The sequence below is a fragment of the Trachurus trachurus genome (genome assembly GCF_905171665.1).
Source record: "Trachurus trachurus genome assembly, chromosome: 8".
Taxonomy (NCBI): Eukaryota; Metazoa; Chordata; class Actinopteri; order Carangiformes; family Carangidae; genus Trachurus; species Trachurus trachurus.
In genome coordinates this window covers 10,914,335-10,938,891 of record NC_139905.1, presented here as the reverse complement: position 1 = coordinate 10,938,891, position 24,557 = coordinate 10,914,335, and the positions used below count along the sequence as shown (strand labels likewise).

Below are 24,557 nucleotides of genomic sequence, written 5' to 3'. Positions count from 1 at the left end.
CTAATGCTTAATAGCGTGTACTTGTTATAAAGTGTCACCAAAACAAACAATGCAGAGGTTTGATATGTGGAATGGTGATTACTGGTAGGGAGAAAAATTACAAGCGTGTTACTAATAAATCAAACTTAGATTGTGTTAGATTGTTTAAAAGCAGATAAACAAAACAAAAAGCTCTAATGGAGACACTTGGCAGACTCATGCAAACTGTGCTTGCCTTGAAAACCAGCGCCCTCTGTGTAGTGAAGCAGTGCTGCAGGAAGAGGGCGCTCTGGTTGCCTGCCATGCTGTGGAGAAGCACTCTGAGCACCCCGCCTAACACACTCTCCTTCAGCTCTGACGCCACCACGGTCTGGGAGAGAGGACAGAGAGAAAACAAAACACGTTATTACAGCAGGGGAATAGTGTCACAGCAGCTGGTACCGACCAGAGCCGTCGACATGGTGATGCTGTTTTTCCGTCTCCGTCGTTTCACCTTGACTACAATCTCCAGTGTGTCCAGTACTATCAGAGAGGCCTCGGTAGCCAGGTTTCCATCCACCACCGACTCCTGCTCCATCTCAGCTTTAGTCCTGGAACAGATGTGATTTTACAATCATCATTTATTATGCATTAAACCCTTTTTTTAAATATATTAAACCACTTTCGGAACAAATTACCAGTCCACATTAGAAACTGCACAAGTATAAACTCCTTCAAGAAGCAATCATTAATGTTTTGTTGGCCCAGTTGAGCAATGCATAACCATCTGCTTTCTCTACATCACAGAACTTTTCTTAACTGTGTTCTTCACATTATTGTACATATCATAAATGTGCATTCAACATAAAAAGAATATGTTGTATCTATTCTATTGTTATTCTATTACATTGTATGGTTGTTGTTATTGTGCTGTTTTATATGTATATTTCTTCTTATGTGCAAATGAATAACTCAAATCAAACCAAACTCAGACAGCTCATGTGTTAATATCATCCATTTTAATTTTGATAATATAATAAGAGGTAAGAATTTTACTGTTTTGGTGTGTATTGGTGTAAATCATGTAAACTACATACTTATCGACTCTGTCTGTGTTTTGTCTCCAATGTGTGACGTTCTTCCTCCACCTCACGTTCTCTTGGCTGCCGTAGGGACTCCGCTCTGGAAGAGTAAACAGATTACAATTTCCATGAGCACTGTCAAACAGACCGACGCCTCAGACAAAAACAGCTAATGTAATCTCACACACTCACACACACACACACACACACACACACACACACACACACACACACACACACACACACACACACACACATATACTGTATACAAATCACTGTGCTCTCACACAACAAACCTCTGCAGCGGCGAACCATCTCCTGACGAGCCCCGATGGTGCCCAGTATGGCCTCCTCCAGTCGGGCCTTCATGTCCTGAGACTTCTTGAACGTCAGGCTGTTGATCCTCTCCAGAGCTTTCTTCCCCTGCCAGGCGTTAATAAAACAACAGTCCATTTTTCACAGGAAATTGTGTCTGGATCAGTGGTGATACGGTGCTGATAATGTGCTGATTAAGAACTCCGATATATCTGTAATGATATGCTGTTGCTCTGGTTTCTGTGTTTGACTCCTACTGTGCGTGTCGTGTCGGTGATGAGAGACGCTCATAGTCGCGGCAGCAGCACCGCCTGGTAATTGTACCTTGTATTCAAAGCAGGAGACACAGAGATGCAGCAGATCAAGCAGGCGGTTGATTTGCAACACAGACAAATCAGACACCCAGCGCTCCAGGAGAGCTGCATCTGCATTCTTCAGCACCCACAGGAAACACACCAGCAGAGTCCGGCTGCACTCGGCGGACAGACCACTGGACTGGCGCCCGGCCTGATGAAGAAAAAACATACAGAACAGTGCCAGTCTTTAAAATCTGCTTCAGAACAAAATGGCTGTTTGAAGAAGGGATTCATAAATAAAAAAGGACAGAGAGCCACCTACAGGCGGAGAGGAGCAGCTGTGCTTTAGGACAGAGGAGCGACATGGAAAGAATGCAAATGCTCTTTGAATGAGTGTTTGTGTGGAGTTACAGAAAGGCCAGAGTGGTCGTCTGTCAAACTGAGGCGGCGGCCGCCCACGCACACGCCAACCTGCGTCCTGCCCGTCTGTGTGTGTGTGTGTGTCTGTGTGTGTGTGTGTGTGTGTGTGTGTGTGTGTGAGGCCCCCGGGGGGTTAACAGCCTGACCCCTGCCCACCATCACTCACCACTGTGGGCAGCACGAATGCGTTGGCTTTGGCATGTGGCAGAGGGGAGCCGGCAATCGCCATGGCAACAGACTGACTGATAGTGTTGCTACCGTCTGGGTCAGCGTCGTCGGCGTGGGCCGAGGCATGGCGGACCCGCGCGGGCGAGGAGTCTGCAGAAGGAGAATGGAGAAGAAAGAGAAAGGAAAGCGTTTTCAGGTGCAATTATGCTGCGAATAAAAAAGCCTCAAGGACCCCGAGGAGGTGGGAAACAATGTCGGTGAAGTGCAGCAGGTGTGTGTGTGTGTTTGTGTTCTTCTGACCGGAGAAGTCGTGGAGCTGATGCAACGTCTCCATGACGATGGGGATGAGGGGCAGGTAGAGCTGAGCGACGTGCGCTCTGACCTGAGGCTCGCTGTAGCGGGGGTCTGCGTCGTGGCTGCAGAGCAGGGCGTGAACTGCACTAATGGCCTTTTTATGGAGGAAGAAAACCCTGCAGGTGAAATAACACACACATGTATCACTGTGTCTCACACTCTGCATTCGTACTTAAAGGACAAGTCCGGGCAAATTCAACCTGGGGCTCTAGTTTCCTAATCAGGGTTCCTACACATTTGAAATGTCCAAATTCCATACTTTTTCCAGACCCTAATTTCCAGACTTCTCTGTAAAAAAATTCAAATAATTTGTGATATTTAAGTAAATAGATGTGCATAATATAAAAAAAGCATGCAATTTATCTTGTTTTCATTATTCGGAATGTGTATGCCATTATGCAACCAAATAATTTCCAGAAGATTGTAGCTAAGTACAATAGCACATACTAAATAGTTAACCCAAATAACCCAAGATAAGACCAAACCAAGATAAGATCAATAAAATAAATATATTTCCATACAATAGTTTCCATTTTCCATACTTTTCCAGACCTGGAAATGTATAAAATCAAATTCCATACTTTTCCATACTTTCCATACTTGCGTAGGAACCATGCCTAATATATAGGGGTAAAAGATTTAATCTTTCTGGAGTTCTGCAGTAGTTCTGTTTGTCCCCGCATCGCCACAGCAGCGTATAATGGGAGCGGACCGATCTTACGATGTTTAGGCTACTTACATCCAACAAAACCACAATTTTTTTCCACAGACAACATCAGATGGCTATTCAAACACACACCGAGGGGTTTGTTTACTACAAGTATTCTCCTAACCAGCTTTTTTCTCCATATATTTTTGATTGTTTCACTTTTTGATATACTCTCTGAAGAAGTCTTCCCATGTTTACTGTTTAGATTGAGGCATATCTCTGTGATTATTTTGATAACGTATGTATATATTGTGTCTTTTGCAGCATTATCTTCTAAATTAGGGTGATTCATACCAGCTGTACTGATTCACCACCTGCTGGTGGGGGCGGGGTGGGCACTTGTTTATATACGTTTCAGCCTCGTCTTTTCACCATATATAGCAGTTTGAAAAAGAGCCTTTGCTTGAAATGTCACGCTAATAAATTCTTTCTCTACAGGAGCTGCCTTGGTGTGTGGATTTTTTATTCTTTATCTTCTCATACTCCTTTTTGGATCCAGCACCCATCCCATTTGGGCCTGGGGATGTGCGTGTTTTTTGGTTACTTTTTACTTCAAGAAAGCCAACATGTTTGTAAACAGAGCTGTAATCCAAAGTCTCGTGAAGTCAAGTATGTTTACAGGCAGAATACACAATCTGAAGACTTAACTCTGTCTGCAACAAAACCGTCGTGCCTCTGAGTTGATATTCCTTTGCTGATAAAACAAAACGGTCGAGCTTCAGACGACCTGTAAACATACTGAGACGGTCAACTCGGCTCTCGTGCGAGACTTTGTATTACAGCTCCGTTTACAAATGTCGGCTTTCTTGAAGTAAACAAACCCCTTGGTGTGTGTTTTAATAACCATCTGATGTTGTCTGTGGAAGAAAATTGCGGTTTTGTGGGATGTAAGCAACCTAAACATCCTAAGATCTGCTCCCATTATACGCTGACGTGGCGATGCGGGGACAGACACAACTACTGAAGAACAGGAGATATTAAAAAGTAAATCTTTGACCTAAGATGTTAGGAAACTAGAGCCCCAGGTTGAATTTGCCCGGAACTGTCCTTTAATGCCAAAATCAGTACATATGTAACCAACAACAACCCACCCTTCTCCTTCAGGATCCAGAATAAGAGAGAGCTCACAAAGCAGCAGACCAGACAGGAAGTGCTGCTGGCGAAACGGGACGGAGAGCTCGAACATGGTGGCCACGCCTTGGTCCTGCACCATGCTGGAAAACGCTGAACTCTACGGATGGCGAGCACAGGGATGAAACGGTAAGAGGGGCAGCGGCAGCAGATCGAAACGGGGGAAATTCATAAAGGCACACGATTACATTCTCCAGTTACCTGTGACGTGGTGGAGGAGGTGGAGGGGGAGGGGGAGGCCGGGGGGCTGAGCGTAGAGCAGGGCAGGTTGAGGATGACGTAGTGCTCGTGGCTGCAGATTATTCGAGTGAAATCCATCCTCAGCGCGTTCAGGGAGCTGGGGTTCTGCGTCGAGTGCAGCTTGTTGATCTGCTCGGCACACAGGTTTGTTTGAGACAGTAAAAGCTGTTTTAAAATATGCGTGGGAGAGCTGGGAGTGAAGCTGTGTTTGATATTAGAGGAAGGAGAGAAAATGAAAGAGAAAGAGAGAGGCACCTGTTTGTAGTAGGAGCGGATGAGGTTGAACACAAAGCCCCGGTCCATGAGAGACAGCAGGTCGTTCAGGAAGAAGGCCAGACTGCTGTTTAACCTCTCCACAAGCTCCACATCCTGAGAGAGAGGGGGCGATAGTCATGTTTGAGAAATAGGTGGATCTAATTAAACTAAAAGGAAAAATGTGACACTGTGCAGAAGAGATATGGCGACTTTTATTGTTTAAAAGGATAGTTCAACATTGAGGCAAATTGGCCCATTGCCATAATCCCTATAGTCATAGCAGTAGGTTCGTTACCTTTAATTGTCGGTGCAAGCTATTTTTAGAACGGCGGAGCAGAGCCACGAGCTGCTCAGAGCTACGCTACAGAGGCTCATGGGATTTCTTGGTTTCCCTCATCAAACTCATCAAATACACAATCCAACAACTCCAAAATGCTCTGGTGGACAAGTTGTGACCTGCACATTCACCACGCTATGAGATAACGGAACGTTACCAGATGGAGTTGTTTTTGAGGCAAATGCAAAGAGACTGCTTCCTGAAAAACTGTCCCTGAAGGGAACACGCATCAGCGGTTTTGCATGAATTTGCCTCGAAAAACAACTCTGTCTCGTAGCGTTCCGTTATTATCTCATAGCGTGGTGAATGTGCAGGTCACAACTTGTCCACCAGAGCGCTTTGGAGTTATTGGACTGTGTATTTGATGAGGCTCTGCTCCGCCGTTCTAAAAATAGCTTGCACCGACAAATAAAGGTAACGAACCTACTGCTATGACTATAGTGATTATGGCAATGGGACGATTTGCCAAAATGTTGAACTATCCCTTTAATCTAAAAGGAAAAATACGACACTGTGCAGAAGAGATACAGCGACTTTTATTGTTTAAGCTCGTCTGTACCTTGTGGTATCGGCCGGCAATGTCTGCGCTGATGGCACACACCAGCGCAGCGATGTCATCCACAAAGCGGTCTGGGAAACGCTGACGTCTGGGAAGGTCTAATTTTGAGGTTAGGAATAAGTGATTGGCCATGCTCTTTGTCTGGAGGAGAGAAGAAAAAACACCGTCACTTGGTGAAAATTGGACCTTTCCTGCTATAATTATGATCTCTCTCTTTTTTTTTTTAAAGGCATACTGACCATGAGCTGGAAGAAAAACCAGGCCTGCTGCAGCGCCGCCTCCCTCACTGAGCTGGTGCTGACCACCCACTGTAACGCCAGCTCCTCGTGGAGAAGCTGAGCATAAACCAACACACACACACACACACATACCGTGTTTTAACTTGCACGAGGAAACGATTATCAGAAACAAGATGAGCTATTAAAGCAGAAGTAAGTGATATATTTGTGTTAATATAAGTCTTAAATAGTTATATCTTCCGACAGCAATCACTTACATAGAGTGTTTGGACTGAAACACGGGTCTGTCAGTCCCTCTGCTCTGCTCTGAGCCGAGGAGAAAACATTTATCGTATCCTACAGTTTTTATCCAATGAGGAGAGAGAACGGCATGCAGGGCTGTGTGTGCAGCCAAGGAACGCCGTGAATGTGGTGACGTAGCGACGAGGACTGTTATGGTGCGTTCAAGGAAACTCGTATTTTTCCGACCGTGAAGTGGTACCAGTTCGATCTGGTACGAGTTCACCGGTCGGAAGTTACGAGTGGCCGTTATAGTGACTTTCACCGGTAAAACAGGTCGGAAAAACACGAGTGGGTTGCCTGGAACGCTACAAAGTCGTAAGTTGTGACTTGAAGCTGTAATTTACGATTTCAAAAGCCTGCCTGGAACGCAGCATTAGCGAAAACGACCGGATCACTCACTTCTGCTTTAAGATTAAAACTGTGTGCGTTTGCTGTCGCAAAGAGCACACTGTGTACACTAACTGTGCTTTGTCAAAGATGACTGAGCTGTAGTTTCATAGTTATTCAGATTCTTGATACAAACTGAATCTAAATAAGATTATTCTAAGGTAAATATTGATAGTAAAAATACATTTACCCATTAATCAATATCTCTGCCACAGATTAAGTCCTGATATCTCCAGACAAATACAGATTGTAAACCATTCAAGTGCATTGAGAAACAAAATATTCAACACAGACAAAACTGTGAATGTTGATGAGTGTTAATGATAATGACACGATGGCTGTTAGGACATTGAAACGCGTTAGCTTCGTGATGGCGACTGCCACTTTTTAGAGTTTGTTATAGTAGATGCCAGTTTTACCTTCTTGGTAATCTGCCTTGTGGGATGTGAAAACAAGGCCACGCTGTCCAGAAAGGCAGACATGCGATTGCAGCCGCGGTCGTTTGCCTGACATGGAGTGACGGTGAAGTGAACACACACACACACACACACACACAGACATGAGGGACAAAGTGATGTGAAAATGGATGAATGGAAATGGACGAGTGGCCAGAGAACTCTCTATGAACTCTGACGAGCGCGGAGGGGCTGGTAAGGGATCTGACGAGCCCCCAGGCAGAGTGTGCGTCATTCGGACAAAAACAGCTACGGTCTGTGAAGCGGCGGTGAAGAAGAGGATGAGGAGGATGAACCGTAGAGGACGGACAGTGTGTTAGATTACGGGTGAAAAGATGCGACAGGATGGAGACATGGCTTGCAGAGTGACGGGCGGAAAGAAGCATGCACACGTAAGAGCTGACCCACGAGCACCGAGAGAGAGATGGTTCAGGATGGAGGTGATGAAGGTGAAGAGGAGGAGGAGGGAGAGGAAGAAGGATTTGGCACCTGCTTGAGCTCACAGCTGGAGTTGGGGTTCCTGCGTAGCACAGATCTGGCGCCCCCGGGGGCATAAGCAGAGTTTACCCAGGAGTGGGAGCGGTCAATGCCCTGCCATAAGCCACCGGAGACACAAAACACACACACACACACACAGGACGGCAAGAGGCAAGGGCACAGTGAGTAGGGAGAGGATAATTACCACACAGGAGATTACGTAGAGGAGATTTTTTTTTTTTTTTTTTTGGCAGGAAACAAAAATAAGGGATGTGAAAAGAGAAGCTAAGAAGCTAAAAAGCAGAAAATAGGGGAACAAAAGAAGGGCTTAGAGGAAGAGTATGAATAACAAGGGACAGCGGCACAAAGCATAATTGCATTTTTGACTGACGCGTTCATTAAATGTTGGCACAGAGTTCTCAGTCAACCCTGGGTTATTGAATCTGCTGTGAAGAGATGAGACAAGGGAGGGCAGCAGTATCATTACGACAAAATAATAGACTGATATTGGATAAAGAGGTTGGAATATGGCACAAGGGGAACCGTAAATACACAAACTTTTGTGCTGCTGTTTCTTGTGTAAGGGCAAGGAGATAAATCAACCACATCTATTAACAAATATCACTCTTTTACTAAATTACAAGACCTTTTCAATGCCATGTAGGATAAAAATGAGCAAATGAAAATAACGTGCAGAAATATTGGTACAGATTACACACAAAAAATTAGATAACATTGTTCAACTTCTGTCATGACCTTCAAAAGGTCTTATACATACAAACTGACTGCAGTAACAGCTGTATCACTCTAATACACATACAATTGATTTTCCAAAGACAAGCACGACTCACCTTGCTCCCGATAATCCTTTGCACCTCTTCGTCAGGAGAAACCGGTGTGGTGGCCAGGTCGGGGTTGGAGTTGCTGATGCTCTTGGAGCGGGCCAGGTGCAGGCTGCTCGGCCGGCCTGTTGCCCTGGATAAGGTGGCGTACTGCATGGGCATCTCATAGGACTGGCCGGCCGCTCCTGATGGAGATGGTGGGGAAAGAAATGTTAGTACCGTAAAACTCATTGTCATCTAAAAAGCTGGATGCGGGTTATACACTGTGCAATTTATAGACCAAGGTCAACTTCAACCCCATTCAGTGTTTCCGCTAGGATTTTTATTAAGTTGTGACGACATTGAACACAAGTGTAAACGGTGGTGATGCGCCCTGTATCTGCATACGATTACGCAGGCGAAATGGTGTTTCCCATTAATTAACAAGCCTCGTTTGGGTCCGCCATTGTTTCTCACAGAAAATAATCTTATTGTTATGTTTTTTTTTTAACAGCGTTTCCTCATCTCTGTCAGTCAGCCCCTTCTCTGCTGGACTCGGTCTCTCTCTAACACGCGTGCATACACACACGCTATATTGCGGCAAATGTAAAGTATTATTATCCCGATCTCTTTTTTCTTTTTTTTAACTTAAAATAACAAGAAAGGCCATGTTGTAGACTTGTGGAATAACTTGTATAATGTTTTTATTAAATAATAGGAATAGAGAAGCTTGTTTTCCCAGTTTGAGACCCTCAAAAATAGACTGCGACTTATAGTCCAATGCGATTTATATTCCGAATTTCACGGTCAATCAACAGAAATGAAAGTCTGTCTGTCTATCGATGTGTTGATAGTAGTACGGTGTAGTCCGGTGACTCACCTGACGAAGGTATTGTAGGTTCGGCCATGGGCAGGCGGAAGCAGTAGTGGATGTAAGACGCCAGGAGGTTGTTGCGGCCATGCTGATCGTGGTTCCCCTCCAGGTTCTTGTGCATCTGGTTGACCAACAACGCCATCGCTTCAAAGGCATGACGGCCCAGGTTCACTGCAGAGCAGAGCCACATGAGTCATATATTCTATCAGACATAACTGTGAATTGATTTGTGTGTGGTAGATTTAAGCTTGAGAATGTATTTGTGATGTTTGGCCAAAACAAAACATCACAGCAACAGCGAATGGCCTCGTTCCAGACTCAATAGTCTCTGTTTCAGAACTCACTCACTCACCGATTTGACCAGAAATGACCGGCGGGTAGATGATCAGCTGGATGAGCTTGTTGAGCAGCTGGTGTAAAAAGCGGACACAGGTGTCGAGCAGAGCCCCTCTCAGCGCCGCCATGCTGGCCTTCAGCTCCCCCTCCATGTTCGCCTCCGTTATGATGACGTCCTTCAGGCGGAAGGGGAAGGAGTACTCCTCCAGAACATACACCAGAGTGAAGAACTTATCCAGGTGGGGGTCCTGGGGGCACGAGGACCAGAGTTTCACTTGGGCTGCACTGTTTTTAGTGTTGCACACTTTGGCAGATTTTTAACAGAATATACAGGTGCATCTTAAAGGGATACTTCACCAAAAATCGATAATTCATCAATTTTCTACTCACTGTCATGCTAAGGAAGGGTTAGGAGAACTTTCAGAGTCATCAAAACGCTTTTGGAGTTCCGAACAACTTTTTCATGTGGCGGCTTCAGGACACTTGGGTCAGTATAGACGAGCAGTATGGAGATATTTGGATGTTTCATAGTGTGTGTTTTGGACGATTCAAAAGTGAGCACAATCAACCGCCATTATATGAAAATCCGTTGCCAGCCGGACCCCCCCTGGAACTCCTAAAGCGTTTTGATGAGTCTGAAAGTTCTCCAAACCCTTCCATTGCATGACGGTGAGTAGAAATTTGGTGAATTATTGATTTTGGGTGAAGTATCCCTTTAATAAATTACAATATCATGGAAAAATCTATTTTCAGTAGTTCCAAGTCAAATCGCCCCAACCAAGTATTGAATGCATATAGATGGACATACTTTTCAGAAAGCCAACATTTGCATATTAAAAATGCTTTTTTTAATTGGTCTTTGTAATATTTACATTTTTTGAGATACTGAATTTTAGGTCTTCATAAAATGTAAACCATAATTATTACTAATAAAAGAAATAAATAAAGACATGAAATATTTAATTATGTGTGTAAAGAATCAATATAATGTATTAGTTTAACTTTCTGAATTTAATTACTGACATGAATAAACGTTTCCATGATATTCTGATTCACTGAGGTGCACCTGTATGTCTGTAGTTCGCTCCACAGTAACAGCTATGGGCGTTCGCACTCACATTAAATGACGGCTATGGATGCTGATGTTAATTATCATAATTATCTGGTGCTCGGTGTAGAAAACATGTGTGTGTGTGTGTACCTGAGTGTGAACGGAGGAAGCCGCCGTCACCTCGACGTTGAACACCCCTTTGTGATTATCCACCCACTTCATGCCTGGGAGCTGAACCTGCCACAGAGAGACAACCAACTCGTTTAACACTCGCACACGCAGGAGCAGGTGATGGCAGGCAAAACCGATATTCACATAATCTCTTTGAAACACACTCACGTCGGGGGTGAGCACCGAGTAGCTGGGCGGAGGTTTCTCCACGGAGACGGGCAGACTGAAGGAGCCGGTGCGCAGTCGGCCATGCTGCATCAGAGGGATCCACTGAAGGCAGAAAGACACACACAGGCGCGTGATCTCTTACCGATGGCAAGACAACAAAGGGAGCTTTCAAACAAACGTGTGTGTTTGTGTATATATGTGTGGGTGGGTGTGTTAAATGTGTGCAAGCTGAAGCAGTGTGTGTGCTCACAGTGTAGCCCACAGGGGTCTCCAGAGGAGTGTTCTGTTTGGGTTGGCAGCTGATGTGGTGGAAGGTGAACAGCAGGTGGTGGTTGTCTGTCAGGTTGGCAGGGATCTTCAATTTCATCTCCTCGTAGAACTCAGGAGACCTTCGGGTCAAGAGGTGGAGAGAGAGAACGTTTAGAGAAGAAAAGAAAAGAGTGGGTGGAGCAGAGCAGAGGGTGGACAGGTTGACGGAGCCTTACTTGTTGTGGTAGATGACAGGGGTGTAGGCCTCTTTCATGAACTCGGCGCAGCTCGACTTTCCAAAGATGACCTGGTCAGGATGACAGAGTACAAACAACACCGCTCTATGACTAATGGGAGGCATTCGCTTTCTCTCTCTCTCTAGGAAAACAATCACAACACTACATCCAAGAATTTCACAGCCTGCATGTTGTCTTTGCAAAGACACCACACCTTAACTGATGCTGGAAAACTTTCAAAAATACTTTTCTAATCCTATTGTTTGACATCCATGTGTTTCTTACATTCATAAAATCTTCTATGAAACTAAATAATCAATTTACATAGGCACATTTAGATCAATATTATCAATTATATTAAACACTATTACTACAGTTTATCTGAGCCAATGGTTAGAAAATGAGACGCAGAAGCACTTATACCAGTTCAAGTTGAACATTTTGACATTAGTTCTGCAGCTTTAATCCATTGCTAACTGTAAATTCAATCTGCCTTGTTATCTGTGAAGGAGCAAACTTCAGCTTTCTAAACCGTGACCCCTCAGGTCAACAGGAGGGTGAGTGGTGTGTATCAACAAAGGTGAATTTAGCAGGAGTGGCACTTTTAAGCAAGTACCGTATTCTGCAAATCAGCCAACTCATATTTGATGCAAAATAATAAATCAGAGTCGTGACAACTATTTACTGTAGCTCGCTAAGTGAAACCAGATTAGCCGACGCTGTTGCTCATAACAAACGCTGCTTTGAAGAAGTGTGCGTTTCCAAGAAGATGTCATATCACGTTTCACCGCCTCAAGCTGTTTCTTTGTGACTGGAATTTCATTTTCGCTGCGGTCGTGTCACTGGATCGACCTCGACTGTGAGTGACTCACCGGCAAAGCTTGACTGGGGTCCTCTGCCGCCATGTACTGAACCTTCACGGCGATGTTTCTCACTGAGCCCTGACGACTGCTGAAGTTCAGGGATTGTGGGTATATGTATAGCAGATTCCTGGAAGGCAAAATGATGTAAGGCACATTAAATGTCTGGTTCACAGGGCTGTTAGCTGCACACTCTAAACTCTACAGTATATGTGAGCCGTGCACTTAGTGATTCATTTAGAAGATACAGAAAAAACCAAAGTAGACACGGACATCACACCAACGTTGGCAGGTGCCGAGTACAAACAATATGTTCTTTTCATTTAGAAGATGTCACCACTTCTAAAACAGCTTCAAGTCAGTAGCTGCATCCACTAGTCACTGTTTGATAAATGCTATGTCATCATATCATGTTTTACACTGTGACCATAGTTGGCTTGGAAATGAGACAAAAAGAGACAAGGACACAGTGATAAAAATCTTCTCAGGGAAGACATCAACGTGTGTGTGCGTGCGCATGGGGTAAAAATGTGACCGGTGTCTGGGTTTGCACGGTAAAAGTCACCTCAACGCCTTCCAAGTCAAACATCAGAGGTAATATTTGTTCATAAATTTTGAAACAGCGGATTTTTATCCACCGTTCACCGCAGAATCACATGTTATTACATTGCATTTACTTCACATTGTTGTGTTTCTGCTCGTTGGAGAGCAAAAACTCTCGTGTTCAAAGCCAAGGACACAACATAGCATACCTATGTATGTCACATGTGTTTGTGACCTAAATCATACAATGTCATTTAAGGTTAAACTTCAAGGCAAGGTCACTGAGATCACAGAGAGGAGCAGGGATCGAACCACGGCTGAGCTAATGTTTTACCAAGGTATTTGCATGTACACATCCAATATAAGGCAGAGTGGCCGCCCTACAAGTCTATTCTGATGATAGCAGCCTCTGCACAGCTGTGACAGACAAATACTATTTCGACTGCTCTCCGTTCTCTTTCTGGTGGTCTTGCATCAAACAAACTTACTAAATTGCTGAAAAGTAAACGCGTGACTAGACTCCAAGTCAGTTTGTAAGCAACGGCCATTATCAAGATGATCTGGGGCCTGTGTTTCCTCTGTATGGCTGCCGGAGCAGCCAACGCAGCTCCGCTCATCAAGCCCAAGGCGCCGCAGGAGGACGTCAACGTGCTCATGTTCGGTGTCATACAGTTCAGCGAATCCCTCAACTACGCTTACGAAACCACCGATGCAAAGTTAGCGAGGATCAGCAAAACGCTGAAGACCCGCGAGGGGACTCTGCAAAAGCTGGGAGAGGAGACCGAGCAGGTTGCTGAGGTGGAGAAACAGCTAAAAGAAGTCGTGCAGCTGCTGCAGGTAAGAAAACAGCAAAGAAATATGCAAACAAATGAAGTCCCGTTTGATGTTGCATGGCTGTGTTGTTACAAGCGAGATACCCACTGAGGATTAAAGCTGTAACTCGGAGGAGCAGGGGAACGTGGAGGCAGTTTATCAGATTAAACTTCAGTGTTTATCTGTGTGTACAGCTCAGCAGACACAACAAAGCAGGTCTTTAGTGATTTGAAAAAATAGCGAGCAACATAACAAAGCCTGTACTATGTCTGCATAAAATCCTAAGTACCTCTTCTATTATTTAAGCACTTTAATCGTCTTTTTTCTTAAGACCAATAGTTCTCATCTGGTTCTTTAACTTACTTTCCTGATGTATATGGATAAATCAAACTCTTTTATCTGAGATGAGAGAGTGAGAGTGTCATTAGAAAGCTGCATGTTGGACTGTGGGCAGGCTGCTGCCAGCTGCACTGGGATCATTGGTGAGGGGGAAGAGGATAATCTGGACAGATGCTCTTTTGACAGGACCAGATGGTAAAGCAACAAGCTCAGACCAAGATGACTAAAGACTGGCTGGCAGGCGTGGAGCAGGAAGAGGCGGCGCTGGAGACAAAAGTGAGAAGGTTGGAGATGCACGTCAACAACTCGGCACCCACCAGCATCAAAGAGCTGCAGGTAACAGGAAGCTCGAGGCCTCGATGTAGATACAGACCTTATCTCACTGTCTGTCTTCATCTACTGCTGGTTAAAGGGATCGTTCAACATTTTGGCAAATTGGCCCATTGCCATAATCCCTATAGTCATAGCAGTAGGTTTGTTACCTTTAATTGTCGGTGCAAGCTATTTTTAGAATGGCAGAGCAGAGCCGCAAGCTGCTCAGAGCTACAACTTGTCCACCAAAGCGTTTTAGAGTTGTTGGATTGTGTGTTTGGTGAGTTTGATGATGGGAAACCAAGAAATCCCATGAGCCTCCGTAGCGTAGCTCTGCTCCACCATTATAAAAACAGCTTGCACCGACAAGTAAAGGTAACAAACCTACTGCAATGGGCCAATTTGCCAAAATGTTGAACTATCCCTTTAAAGCAAAGACACCTGAAAACTTTACATGTTTGAAAACCCCTCACTGATGTCTCGACATTGATAGAGATGGCTGACCAATGTCTACTGACTTTTTCCCGCTGTTAGGAGAGAGCAGCGGAGCACTCGGGCGTTTTGAGAGGTTTACAGTATTTCACCCAGTTTCACAAGGACAACATTGAGACTCTAAATGAGCAGCTCTCCAAACTGCTGAGCAAGGTGAGGTACTTGTTTTTTAACCTCCTTTTGATGATGGTTTTGTCCTTTTCATATTTTTCTTTCATTAATTTCCTCATCCTATTTCCTTCCTCCAGAGTGAAGCTATGACATAGCTGTTTTAAGATTCAGCTCCCAGTCCATGCAGCTCTTTGAACGAGACGGGTCCATCCACATCTCGACTCAACGCACTCCCTTCCAACCCTCATATGTAAATAACAGATCTACTCGTATGGAAGAAAATACTTTTTTTTTTTGCTCACACCTTTATGATTGTGTCCATGTTTTTGTGGCATCTAGCTGAAGCAGTCCTACAATAAGCTCTCGCCTCATGACAGCAATAATTACAAGTTTGTGTTGACTCAACTTTATGGCCATGTTGTAGGCTGCAGTTTGTGACTGGATGTCAAACTGAGTTACATGGCTGAAAGTGGCTGAGTAACAGATGATACAGTTCAACAGCACCACAAACTACATTCCCCAAAAAGGCCACTCAGCTGAATCAACACCTCACTCAAATGATTTGCCGACATTCTAGATGTGAACATTATAACCTTCCCGAATGGAGGATTTATTGTAGGTTTTCTGTACTGTATTACTTTTAGCTACATGTACCTAATAAGGTGCTAACTGAGTGTATTTCTAATGTAATATGTGTTGTCTTGACTTTGATATGCTTTGTAAATTTTGTTTTCAAATAAATGTATTAAATCATCAGTATCATGGGTTATTTCTTAATATACTGTATATCGATAAAGACAAAAGATCAACGCTAATTTATACATTTTACAAAATAAGAATGTGATGTGTTTTAATTTGAAATTCAGAGGCTGCTTTCCTCTTTTTCTTTCAACCTAGAATAAACCCAGAATAAAAACAGCGAGCCATGTGTGCAGTGACAGGCTGAACTCATGTTCTACAGGTCAACTCACAGTGTGCGTGCGTGTGTGTGTGTTTGGAGGACGAGCGCTCACCTGTAGGTGGTGTGTGGAGTGTACACATGGCGAGCAGGGAACTCCTGCACCTCTTTGGTTGGGCGAACACGCAGGTCAGGGTACGGCTTCACGTGCAGCAGCTCTGGGGACAGACAGTAATGAGGCTGGTCCGGAGCTGGAGAGATGTCGATCTTCAACTGGGCTGTTGGAGAAACAAAAGAGTCATGGTCATGGATACACATTATGTACATGAATTCATGTTCACAGACACAGTACATACAGATGCATCTCAATAAATCAGAACAAGACGACGAGATTTTAACATGGGCTGCACTGTTTTTAGTGTTGCACACTTTAAAAGGCAGATTTTCAACAGAATATACAGGTGCATCTCAATAAATTAGAATATCATGGAAAAGTCAGTTTTCAGTATTTCAAGTCAAACAGCCACAACGAAGTACTGAGTGCATATAGATGGACATACTTTTCAGAAGGCCGACATTTCCATATTAAAAATGCTTCTTTTTTTTATTGGTCTTTTATAATTTTCAAATTTTTGAGATACTGAATTATAGGTCTTCATTAAATGTAAGCTGTAAGATATGAAACGTTTCATTCTGTGTGTAATTGATCTATGTAATGTATTAATTTCAATTTTTGAATTGTATTACTGACATAAATTAACTTTTACAGGATATTCTAATTCATTGAGATGCACCTGTAGTGTCTTAACAGAGTGTGCAGGTTGTGTTTACCTGTGACAGGTCTGAGTCTGCGCAGAACGGACGAGGGTCTGCGCATATCTGCCAGAAACTTGTAGAGGTCCTCATCACTCAGTCTGTCCCCTTCCTTCATGCACACAAGCAGGAGAGCAGCTCAATATCAGTTCTATTCCTTATTATATCATGTATTGTTCAATAAATATGAGAGGCTGTGGCCATGACAAGAGTCTGACCTGCTTGAAGAAGTTGGTGACAGTAAGTGTTGCAGGGCGGAAAGTAGCAAAGTTACACATGTCGTCCCCAACGCTCATCCTCTCAAAGCCCTTCTTCTTCCTCTCATTCCATGTCCCATGACTTTTTCTCTCTGGAAGGACGACAAAATCCTACTGTGTTAGAGAAGCACGGGTATGAATATTATCGATGCAATTATATCACATTTATTTGCCAACGGTACACTGGTGAGAGTGCATCTGGAGTCAGCAGTACCAGAGTCCGAGTCCGGGTCTGACCGATCCAGACCTCCCACACTGCTGACGATGTTGAGGAGGTGAATGGCCGTCCAGGCAAAGGGCATGCGATACTGACCAAGACGGCCGCACGCCTGCTCTGCCTGCAGGCGCAGCTTCTCCAGCTTCTCCTTGTGCTGCAGTGGGACAAGACAAAACAAGATGTAATAAAGAACATTATCTGCAAAAAAAAAATCTGCAACCGCCAGCATATCTAAAGGGGTGAAAGAGGATAGTAAATATTGCAGGTTTGCAGACAGAGTTGAGAAATGCTTGTGACTATAAAAAGGTCCCATGTCATGCTGGCTCACGGCCCTGAGAGTTGCAACAGTTTAAAACACATTTTGGCTCCATTACCTTAGAGGAATCTGACTCTTTCATAACCATGTAGGGTTCGCAGCATTCTCCGATGTCTCCTTGTTGAAGGACTTTCTCAAGCTGAAAAGTAGAAAACGCTCATTAGTGTTAATACTTGATTTATCTAGAGACTGGGCATTTGATTAAATGTAATTATACAGTATAAGTGGCACTTAAAATAATGGATGAAAGGGAAAGTGAATGAATCAAGTGTGAAATAGGAGTTTGTCGGTACCTTAATGACTAGGAAGATATCGGCGGACGGGTATGTGATGGAGAAAATGGCCGAACGGGCCTGTGTGGAGATGGCTATGTGAGGTGTGTGGGGTTTGAGCAGCCCTTTCATCTGATCCGAGTTCAGGTCAAAGTAGAAATTCTCCGAGATCTGTTGGAGGGAAGATTGAGATAAGCGGGAAGCGGGAGAGGGAGGGGAAAGGAAAGATGATAATGGAAATGCACGTCCAGGGATTTTAATTCAGTTATGACTCAGTGATCTAAACCGCAAGACCACTTAGACCTTTTTTGAGACGAGGGAAATTCAATTAGTCGAGCATGAGCTCAGCATTACGTAAGTGGTTTTACACAGTGAGAGTCAATGGAAGAGTTACTCATTGTTCCAAATAAAAAATCTGACCTATTGTAATATCAAATAAAATACCTTTTTCTTTTCCTTGACATCATAGAGGGCAAGAGATCCAAATATTGGCTCAATCTCTATTTCAAATCTGAGGAGATAAAAAAAATAAAAAAAATACAGTGGTTCTCAAATATGGAAAACATCAGGGAACGTTTCTAAAAATGAATCAGTGCATGAAGACATGAATGTGACATTTATACACATATATAAATAAAACAGTTCTCACTTCAGAGACAGACACTTGACCATGATCCTCTGGCCACAATGATCTTTGGGCACTTCAGGAACCGAGCACCTCTCTACTGCTTCGTCCTGCCACACACACACAAGAATAACAATTACACAGATGTCATGGCAACACAGCAGCATGGTCGGAAAGTGATGGTGTGTACACAGACAGAAAGAAAAGGAGATAGAGCGAGACAAGGAGAGCACAGAGGAAGGAAAAGCAAACAGTTCCAGGGAGGAGGAGGCTTCAGCGTTTCTACGCATCCAGCAAGTTCACTTTATGGGAACATTCAATACCATCACTCCTGAGTAGAAACAAATGGCAGCTGCATGCACTTATATTTCCATCAGAGTGCTCTGCTGCTGCGTGAAGCAGACAGTGATCTATAACATTAAGTTGCAATCAATGCGCAGCTAAGACTGAAAACTGTTTGGCTTCCTTCAGACTGTGATCTTTTATTTAGTGATTAATGCTACAAAGTTGTTCTTTAACTTATTTGAAATGAACCATTGTTTGTTTTAAATCGATCACTGACTGTACCATACTTGGTACACTGTACAATAAGAGTTCAGTGTGAATGTAGTTAGTGGATTAGTTCCCTCACTTGTAAAAAAGTGCCACAGCTCATTTTCCCACGAGCATATTAAATCTGTATTCAATAACAGTGTAATCAGCTCTATTGATTTTGGACTGAGCCAAAATACTCTCCTGGATTAAGTGGGTTAAGCTTGATGAACTGTATTCTACTATTATTTTTTACTTATTTATTTTTTGGTTTGTTTGTTTGTGTGTTTGGTTTTGTCCATGTTGTTTTATTGTTATGTTGCTCCTCTTGTTTCTCCTGTCCTGTGTCATATGTGTTGTTTGGTAATCAGCCAACTTGCACAATAAAAAAAAAATTAAACAAACTGATGATCTAGAACTGCAATAGAAAACGTATCTATGTTATAAATCCTCATGTTTATCACTTTTAACAGCAGAGGGAAGTGTGTGACTGTGATATAACACAGACCTCGTCAGGGGGAGGGTAGAGGCCCAGCAGGTCACAGTGGCGCCCCTGCTGCCGGGCCTCTGTGTTGCGGCGGTCCATGTCCTCTGCAGCTGTGCGCTCCAGCACGGAGGGCAGGAGGGCGTCCGGGGAGGAGTTCTTCAGGTCGAAGATGCTGGACGCCCAGCTGCCCCGAGGGGTCTCATCGAGGCTCACTGACCGCCGCTTTGCGTCATCCTGAAAACACACACCGGTGAGGTCACCTGTTATTTTTTCCCTCCAGGCGAAGATGTTTTAGAAAGCTGAGAACAATGGATTATAGATCCTACTCCCTTATTACCATTAACTACTTAATATGATTCATATGGAGAATGTGCAGCGCATAATCGACAAGATATATCCATTTATCCATTACTGAATCTGGATATGATGACCTAGCTGAGTGGGATGTATGCATAATATACCATATAACTCATAGGCGCCTCATCGGCTGGCTGGTCTCTCTATCTCTTTATAGAAGGTCGTAAACGATGGGGTCTCAGGAGCGTGATAAAACTTTTAAGCTTTTACTCCTGGCAACGCTGTATGCACAACACATCAGGAACAACTGTCTAATGAACCGAAAACCATGCGCCTTTTATAGTTTGAGATACCGAGTCCTTTTGATAGCACCGTCACCATCAGCTACCTGGTCATCCTGGCGTTCGGCGGCAGCAGCCACGTCCAGTTCAAAGGTCTGTTTGACCAGCCCTCGCTGCCTCTCCCTCTGCCGCTCCGAGTTGTGAGGGGTGTATATTGTGCTGTAGCGCTGATACCTACAAGAAAAAAAGGGTAAAAAAGTTGTCTCAGTGATAATGTAACTGTCAATCAGCCGAAGCGTGAACACGGGAAAAGTGGTGCACATTATTAAAGAATAGATGAAGAAGTGGGTTAATTCAACTGGTACCACTTACTTCCTCTGAATGACAAGCCAGTCATCTGTGTAGACTGCCAAGGCATCTCTCACCCTGGGATCAAATGAGCTACATAGAAAGAAAAAAAAAACACATTAATAATTGAGCAAAACTGGCTTTTTAATATTAATGTTCACTCCGTGTCAGTGAGGAAGGCTTTGTTCTTGTCTGTAGGGATGTTTGTCCTCCATTATAGTAATATTATTAATCCTGTGTGTGTGTGGCAGAGCAAAAAAAAAACCACACAGAGTGATGTGTGTGTTACAGTATGAGGGGTTGTTGTTTGGCCGTTAGCAGCTGGACGGACTCACTCCTCCTCCTCCGGCAGCGGGGGCTCCAGTGTAGTGCAGTCTTTGTCCAGGTGGAGGAGCTCCAGGTCGTCCTGGGGGAACTCCGTGAGCTGTCGGAGAGGGCCAGGCTCCACGGCCGGGGCATGACTGTTCACATACTCCTCAAAGTCCACCGGCTCCACCACCTCCGTTAGGGGCAACTGTCAATCAACAGTAAAGTATTATATTACAATTACTATTATACGGTCATAATGAAAGCTCCTAGCTTGACAGGAGGTTATTAGAACAGAGTGATGTGGGATTTCTGATATGTATATACGTATATAAAAGACTTAAAGTAGATGTATATCTTCTATTTATTACAGGTCCTTCTTGTGAACATGTGTTAGTCATTTCATTATGGGCATTTCTCACTAAACTGAAGAACTACTGATCAGCTGACAGAAACTTCCACTCTCACAAGTTACTAAAGGTTAATGTTGTGTTTAAATGTTGAGTGAGAGTTGATAACATTTCATTTTCAGTTCTCAGTTCTTCATATTTAACTTTCTTTCCCTTTGTTTGGGTTACAACGAAACCAGAATCAGCCACAGCCACTGCTGCTCGCAGTCACACACTGTTTGTAAAAACACTGAAGCATTTACATGAATTTAAGTTCAATAAACAGCCTCATTATTTGTAACCTAAAACCTCTTTTCGCTCGTCTCTTTTGCCCATATGAGGAACTTTTAAAGAACAATGAGTAAACAGACTCTGTCCCACAACCTATGTGTGGTTTCCCAGGGGATTTCTGTTCCTCCGCAGCATCCAGAGTATTTGTAAATTCAGTTGTCTTTACTGTAATGTGACAGACATTTAGTAAATGCAATATCTCTTGTATGGACACTGACAACCTGATGAACATCAAAGCAGGAACTTCCTGGCAGTCAAACTACACAGGTGATCAAGAGCAGGTATATCATATCATATAGAACCAGCTCCCTTTGTGCCAGTTGTCAACACAAATTAAAGCTGCACTCACCTAACTTTATTTATATCTAAACTTGGATCTTTCTCACAAATTTACACCCACTTTGTGAAGTGAGGATTTAAAAACCTAGGAAGGCTAAACACAGGGTGACTCACAGGGTGGTGCGCGCCTCCTCTCTTCTTTGACAGCTGAGGAGAGCCATAATCTCTGGACACTTGTTTTCGGACTTCGGCAGCAACCGTCCTGAGAGAGAGAGAAAGATAATAAAAGATATTAGCGAGACAACTCTGTGAAAACTGGCTGCAAAGCCAGGGAGGATAACTAAACACACTTTATTTTATGGGTGTTTAATTCCATTTAAATACAAATCCCCAAACTATAATCACTCTAAACATACAAGAGAAATGTGTATAAACAAAACCGTTCTAATTCTGTCACACAGTCTCTGTCATGCTCATTTAGTTTTTCAGTTTGCAGAAGCACAAAGTTCAACTGCACCGTCACAGTTCAGCTTTCGACGTTTCGGAGAGATGCCTTTACAATCTACAAAGCCCTCCCCCTGTCGCAGTGTTCAGCTACTGGTGCTGGTAGTGATGCTGAAGGCCAGCAGCTGTTCTGAATAGGGACTTGAGCGGATCCCACAGAGAGGTGGCGAGCTGGCTCCAGGGAGCAGGCACCGAGCCAGAGCTCCGTCCGTGGCCTTTATGGACTAACGGCAAATGGGGAGGCTTAAAGTGAGACAATGAAGGGGGGGACAAAAAACAAAACAATTCTCTCACAGAAACAAGCAAGCAGCTGCTGCTCTACAACCACAAAATGTCTGTTTCTTTCATATACACAGCTGCAGAAGCTTTGACGTTTCCCAAACAATATCTGTCATGATTACAGCAGTGCATAAAGAGCGATGTCCTCTCTCTACTACCCATCCCAAACATATAGTTACACAGCCTTAATGGAAAGTTGCCTGTTTGTGCACGTTGACTCTAACTTTATACCATATCCTTAGGCAATGATGAAATGTTTCTGCAGCTCTATACACCTCTAGTGTATTTCAAACAGGAAAAAGGAAAGCTATCGACTGCCATAGCTAGAACTCCCCTTCCCACCCCTTCCTGCATCCGGCACTAAACAATGGTCTGGGTCCCTCTTAGGAGAGGAGAGGCAGGACTTGGGGAATGCTGCAAGAGAGAGAGGGCTGTCACATATTAATGCTGATGAACATACATATAATTAAATCTTTAAAAAAAAAAAAAAAGAAGAAGATGACTTTGGGTTTGGAGCATAGTCCAAAGTTTCCAAAACAGCACAATCCAGGCATGCTTAAGTGAAAGTGGGAGAGTTATCCACTTGTGGCGGGGTCAGTGATAAGAATCTGTGGTCCTGTTTGTTTTCTCTCACAGGCTTCTGGAGTTGCAAGGCTAAGCAGTTTCTTGACAGTCAAATGAACTGTGAAGATGAGGGTGATGATTCAGTGTAGTGTAGTTGCAGTACTAGCAGCACCACATCTGTAGACAAAAAATAAAGATCAAGGCAAGGCAATTGTATTTGAATAGCCCATTTTTGTCCAAAAGCATCATGACAACCTCCTCTGCCCTTAGACCCTCACATCAACTAAGGAAGAAGTCCCAAGAAAACCCTTTTAACAGGGGGAAAATTGAGAAATCTCCGGGTAAGCAGCAGAGGAGGGATAGATGTTGCAGGAAAACAGTTAAACACAAGGTTGAACAAGGGGAAAGACTTGTCTGCAAATTGTGCCACACTTCTACTGGTTAGTTAAGTATGTTAGGATTTCCTATGCAGAGCCACAGCTTGCCTTGTTGTGATAGGGAGGGAGAACCAGTTTACAACATGTGGAAACAGGTCAATTCATTAACTGTTAATGCTGCGAGGCGTTCACACGACACAAAAACACACACACACACACACATATATCCTTGTGTCATTAGATGCTATTTCGTTGTTTATGAATCAAACTAAAACACTCCCTATAAATAAATGACACATCCCAGTCAGTCAGTCTCTACTACTACTGTAGATTAGCCCCCAGCACAGCACAGCAGCTTCATAAGTAGCTCAATAACCATTGTCGGTGATAACACAATAATGCTCCTACTACCTACGATGCTACGCTGAAGCTAATAAACTCTTAAAAAGTGTGAACTGTTAAAAAAAAATCTTCCGTTCACTTCAAATGCGTTTAGATATTAAGAAGTTAATGGTTGCAAGAGATACGTTAGAAATAACGTTACTAGCTTACTTGCTATATGGACCGTGTGTCCAGCAGGTCACTCACACACACATATGCACACACACACACACACACACACACACACACACAACCAACCGCCAGCCGTTAAACAATAACTTCATGGAGCCTCGTCCTCAACTCACCGGTTGATTTTGTGAGCGAACGCCCTCCTCTCGCTGGCCGTGGATGTCATTCTCTCGTCGCCATGTAAAAGAAACTCCTCGGAGAAGAAGCCAAACTGAAAGCTCACTCTCTCTGTCTCTATCTGTCTTTCCCTCCGCCTCCTCCTCCTCTTCCTTGGCTCCTCTGTCCCGTCTTGTGTGTAGGGAGATGCGGACACTCTGCTGCTTCCTTCTCCACGCTGGGACCGGGGCAGCGGAGCAGGAATCTCTCCTTGTTTCCTCCTAGCGGCCGGGAGCTGAACCGCGCCGCGGCGGCCATTACTGTCAAGTCAGATGAAGAAACGCGGCGCTACTTCCGGTGACTTTTCAAAATAAAGGTGTCCTTAAACATTCTCGATTACGATTTCCATCTCAATACCACACAATGTCTTCAAAAATATCTCACCCATACTCCAATTTGATATTTACATTTGTTTCACACAGTGATTCTGATCCTTACTAATTTTTACACCCCCAAAGCG

At 43.8% G+C, this 24,557-nt stretch overlaps 2 protein-coding genes across 4 annotated transcripts in view; one reads left to right on the top strand and one right to left on the bottom strand.

The window, feature by feature from the left end:
• Positions 1-24,279, bottom strand: part of dock6 (dedicator of cytokinesis 6) — a 33,508-nt gene extending 9,229 nt beyond the window's left edge. The window contains exons 1-35 of one of the 3 annotated variants that reach the window (XM_083977504.1): positions 24,058-24,279; positions 21,822-21,909; positions 20,718-20,896; positions 20,407-20,475; positions 20,142-20,268; positions 19,478-19,690; positions 18,463-18,548; positions 18,258-18,324; positions 17,835-17,984; positions 17,600-17,680; positions 17,223-17,379; positions 16,970-17,100; positions 16,770-16,863; positions 16,054-16,216; positions 12,443-12,560; positions 11,571-11,641; positions 11,336-11,474; positions 11,086-11,187; positions 10,897-10,983; positions 9,712-9,943; positions 9,366-9,530; positions 8,516-8,691; positions 7,677-7,778; positions 6,064-6,159; positions 5,825-5,965; positions 4,929-5,042; positions 4,635-4,802; positions 4,394-4,533; positions 2,540-2,709; positions 2,238-2,389; positions 1,680-1,862; positions 1,337-1,463; positions 1,056-1,140; positions 473-569; positions 215-349 (exon numbers count right to left, since the gene is read on the bottom strand). In XM_083977504.1, the coding sequence (XP_083833630.1) occupies positions 215-349; positions 473-569; positions 1,056-1,140; positions 1,337-1,463; positions 1,680-1,862; positions 2,238-2,389; positions 2,540-2,709; positions 4,394-4,533; positions 4,635-4,802; positions 4,929-5,042; positions 5,825-5,965; positions 6,064-6,159; positions 7,677-7,778; positions 8,516-8,691; positions 9,366-9,530; positions 9,712-9,943; positions 10,897-10,983; positions 11,086-11,187; positions 11,336-11,474; positions 11,571-11,641; positions 12,443-12,560; positions 16,054-16,216; positions 16,770-16,863; positions 16,970-17,100; positions 17,223-17,379; positions 17,600-17,680; positions 17,835-17,984; positions 18,258-18,324; positions 18,463-18,548; positions 19,478-19,690; positions 20,142-20,268; positions 20,407-20,475; positions 20,718-20,896; positions 21,822-21,909; positions 24,058-24,107 (4,455 nt within the window). In that variant the 5' untranslated portion in view covers positions 24,108-24,279. Of the gene's footprint in view, positions 1-214; positions 350-472; positions 570-1,055; positions 1,141-1,336; positions 1,464-1,679; positions 1,863-2,237; positions 2,390-2,539; positions 2,710-4,393; positions 4,534-4,634; positions 4,803-4,928; positions 5,043-5,824; positions 5,966-6,063; positions 6,160-7,151; positions 7,239-7,676; positions 7,779-8,515; positions 8,692-9,365; positions 9,531-9,711; positions 9,944-10,896; positions 10,984-11,085; positions 11,188-11,335; positions 11,475-11,570; positions 11,642-12,442; positions 12,561-16,053; positions 16,217-16,769; positions 16,864-16,969; positions 17,101-17,222; positions 17,380-17,599; positions 17,681-17,834; positions 17,985-18,257; positions 18,325-18,462; positions 18,549-19,477; positions 19,691-19,917; positions 20,046-20,141; positions 20,269-20,406; positions 20,476-20,717; positions 20,897-21,821; positions 21,910-24,057 lie in introns of those variants that run through there. The other 2 variants (XM_083977505.1, XM_083977506.1) reach the window with 2 other exon arrangements.
• angptl8 (angiopoietin like 8) lies at positions 13,353-15,799 on the top strand. Its single transcript, XM_083977508.1, has 4 exons — positions 13,353-13,810; positions 14,312-14,461; positions 14,972-15,082; positions 15,178-15,799. The coding sequence occupies exons 1-4, from the start codon at positions 13,529-13,531 to the stop codon at positions 15,193-15,195; spliced, it is 561 nt and encodes a 186-aa protein (XP_083833634.1). The 5' UTR covers positions 13,353-13,528; the 3' UTR covers positions 15,196-15,799.
• Positions 24,280-24,557: the final 278 nt, after the last annotated feature.

Coding starts and splice junctions, on each gene's coding strand:
- angptl8 (XM_083977508.1), top strand. CDS start 13,529: ATGATCTGGGGCCTGTGTTTCCTCTGTATGGCTGCCGGAGCAGCCAAC. Junction 13,811..14,311: donor AAGTCGTGCAGCTGCTGCAG/GTAAGAAAACAG, acceptor CTCTTTTGACAG/GACCAGATGGTAAAGCAACA. Junction 14,462..14,971: donor CCAGCATCAAAGAGCTGCAG/GTAACAGGAAGC, acceptor TCCCGCTGTTAG/GAGAGAGCAGCGGAGCACTC.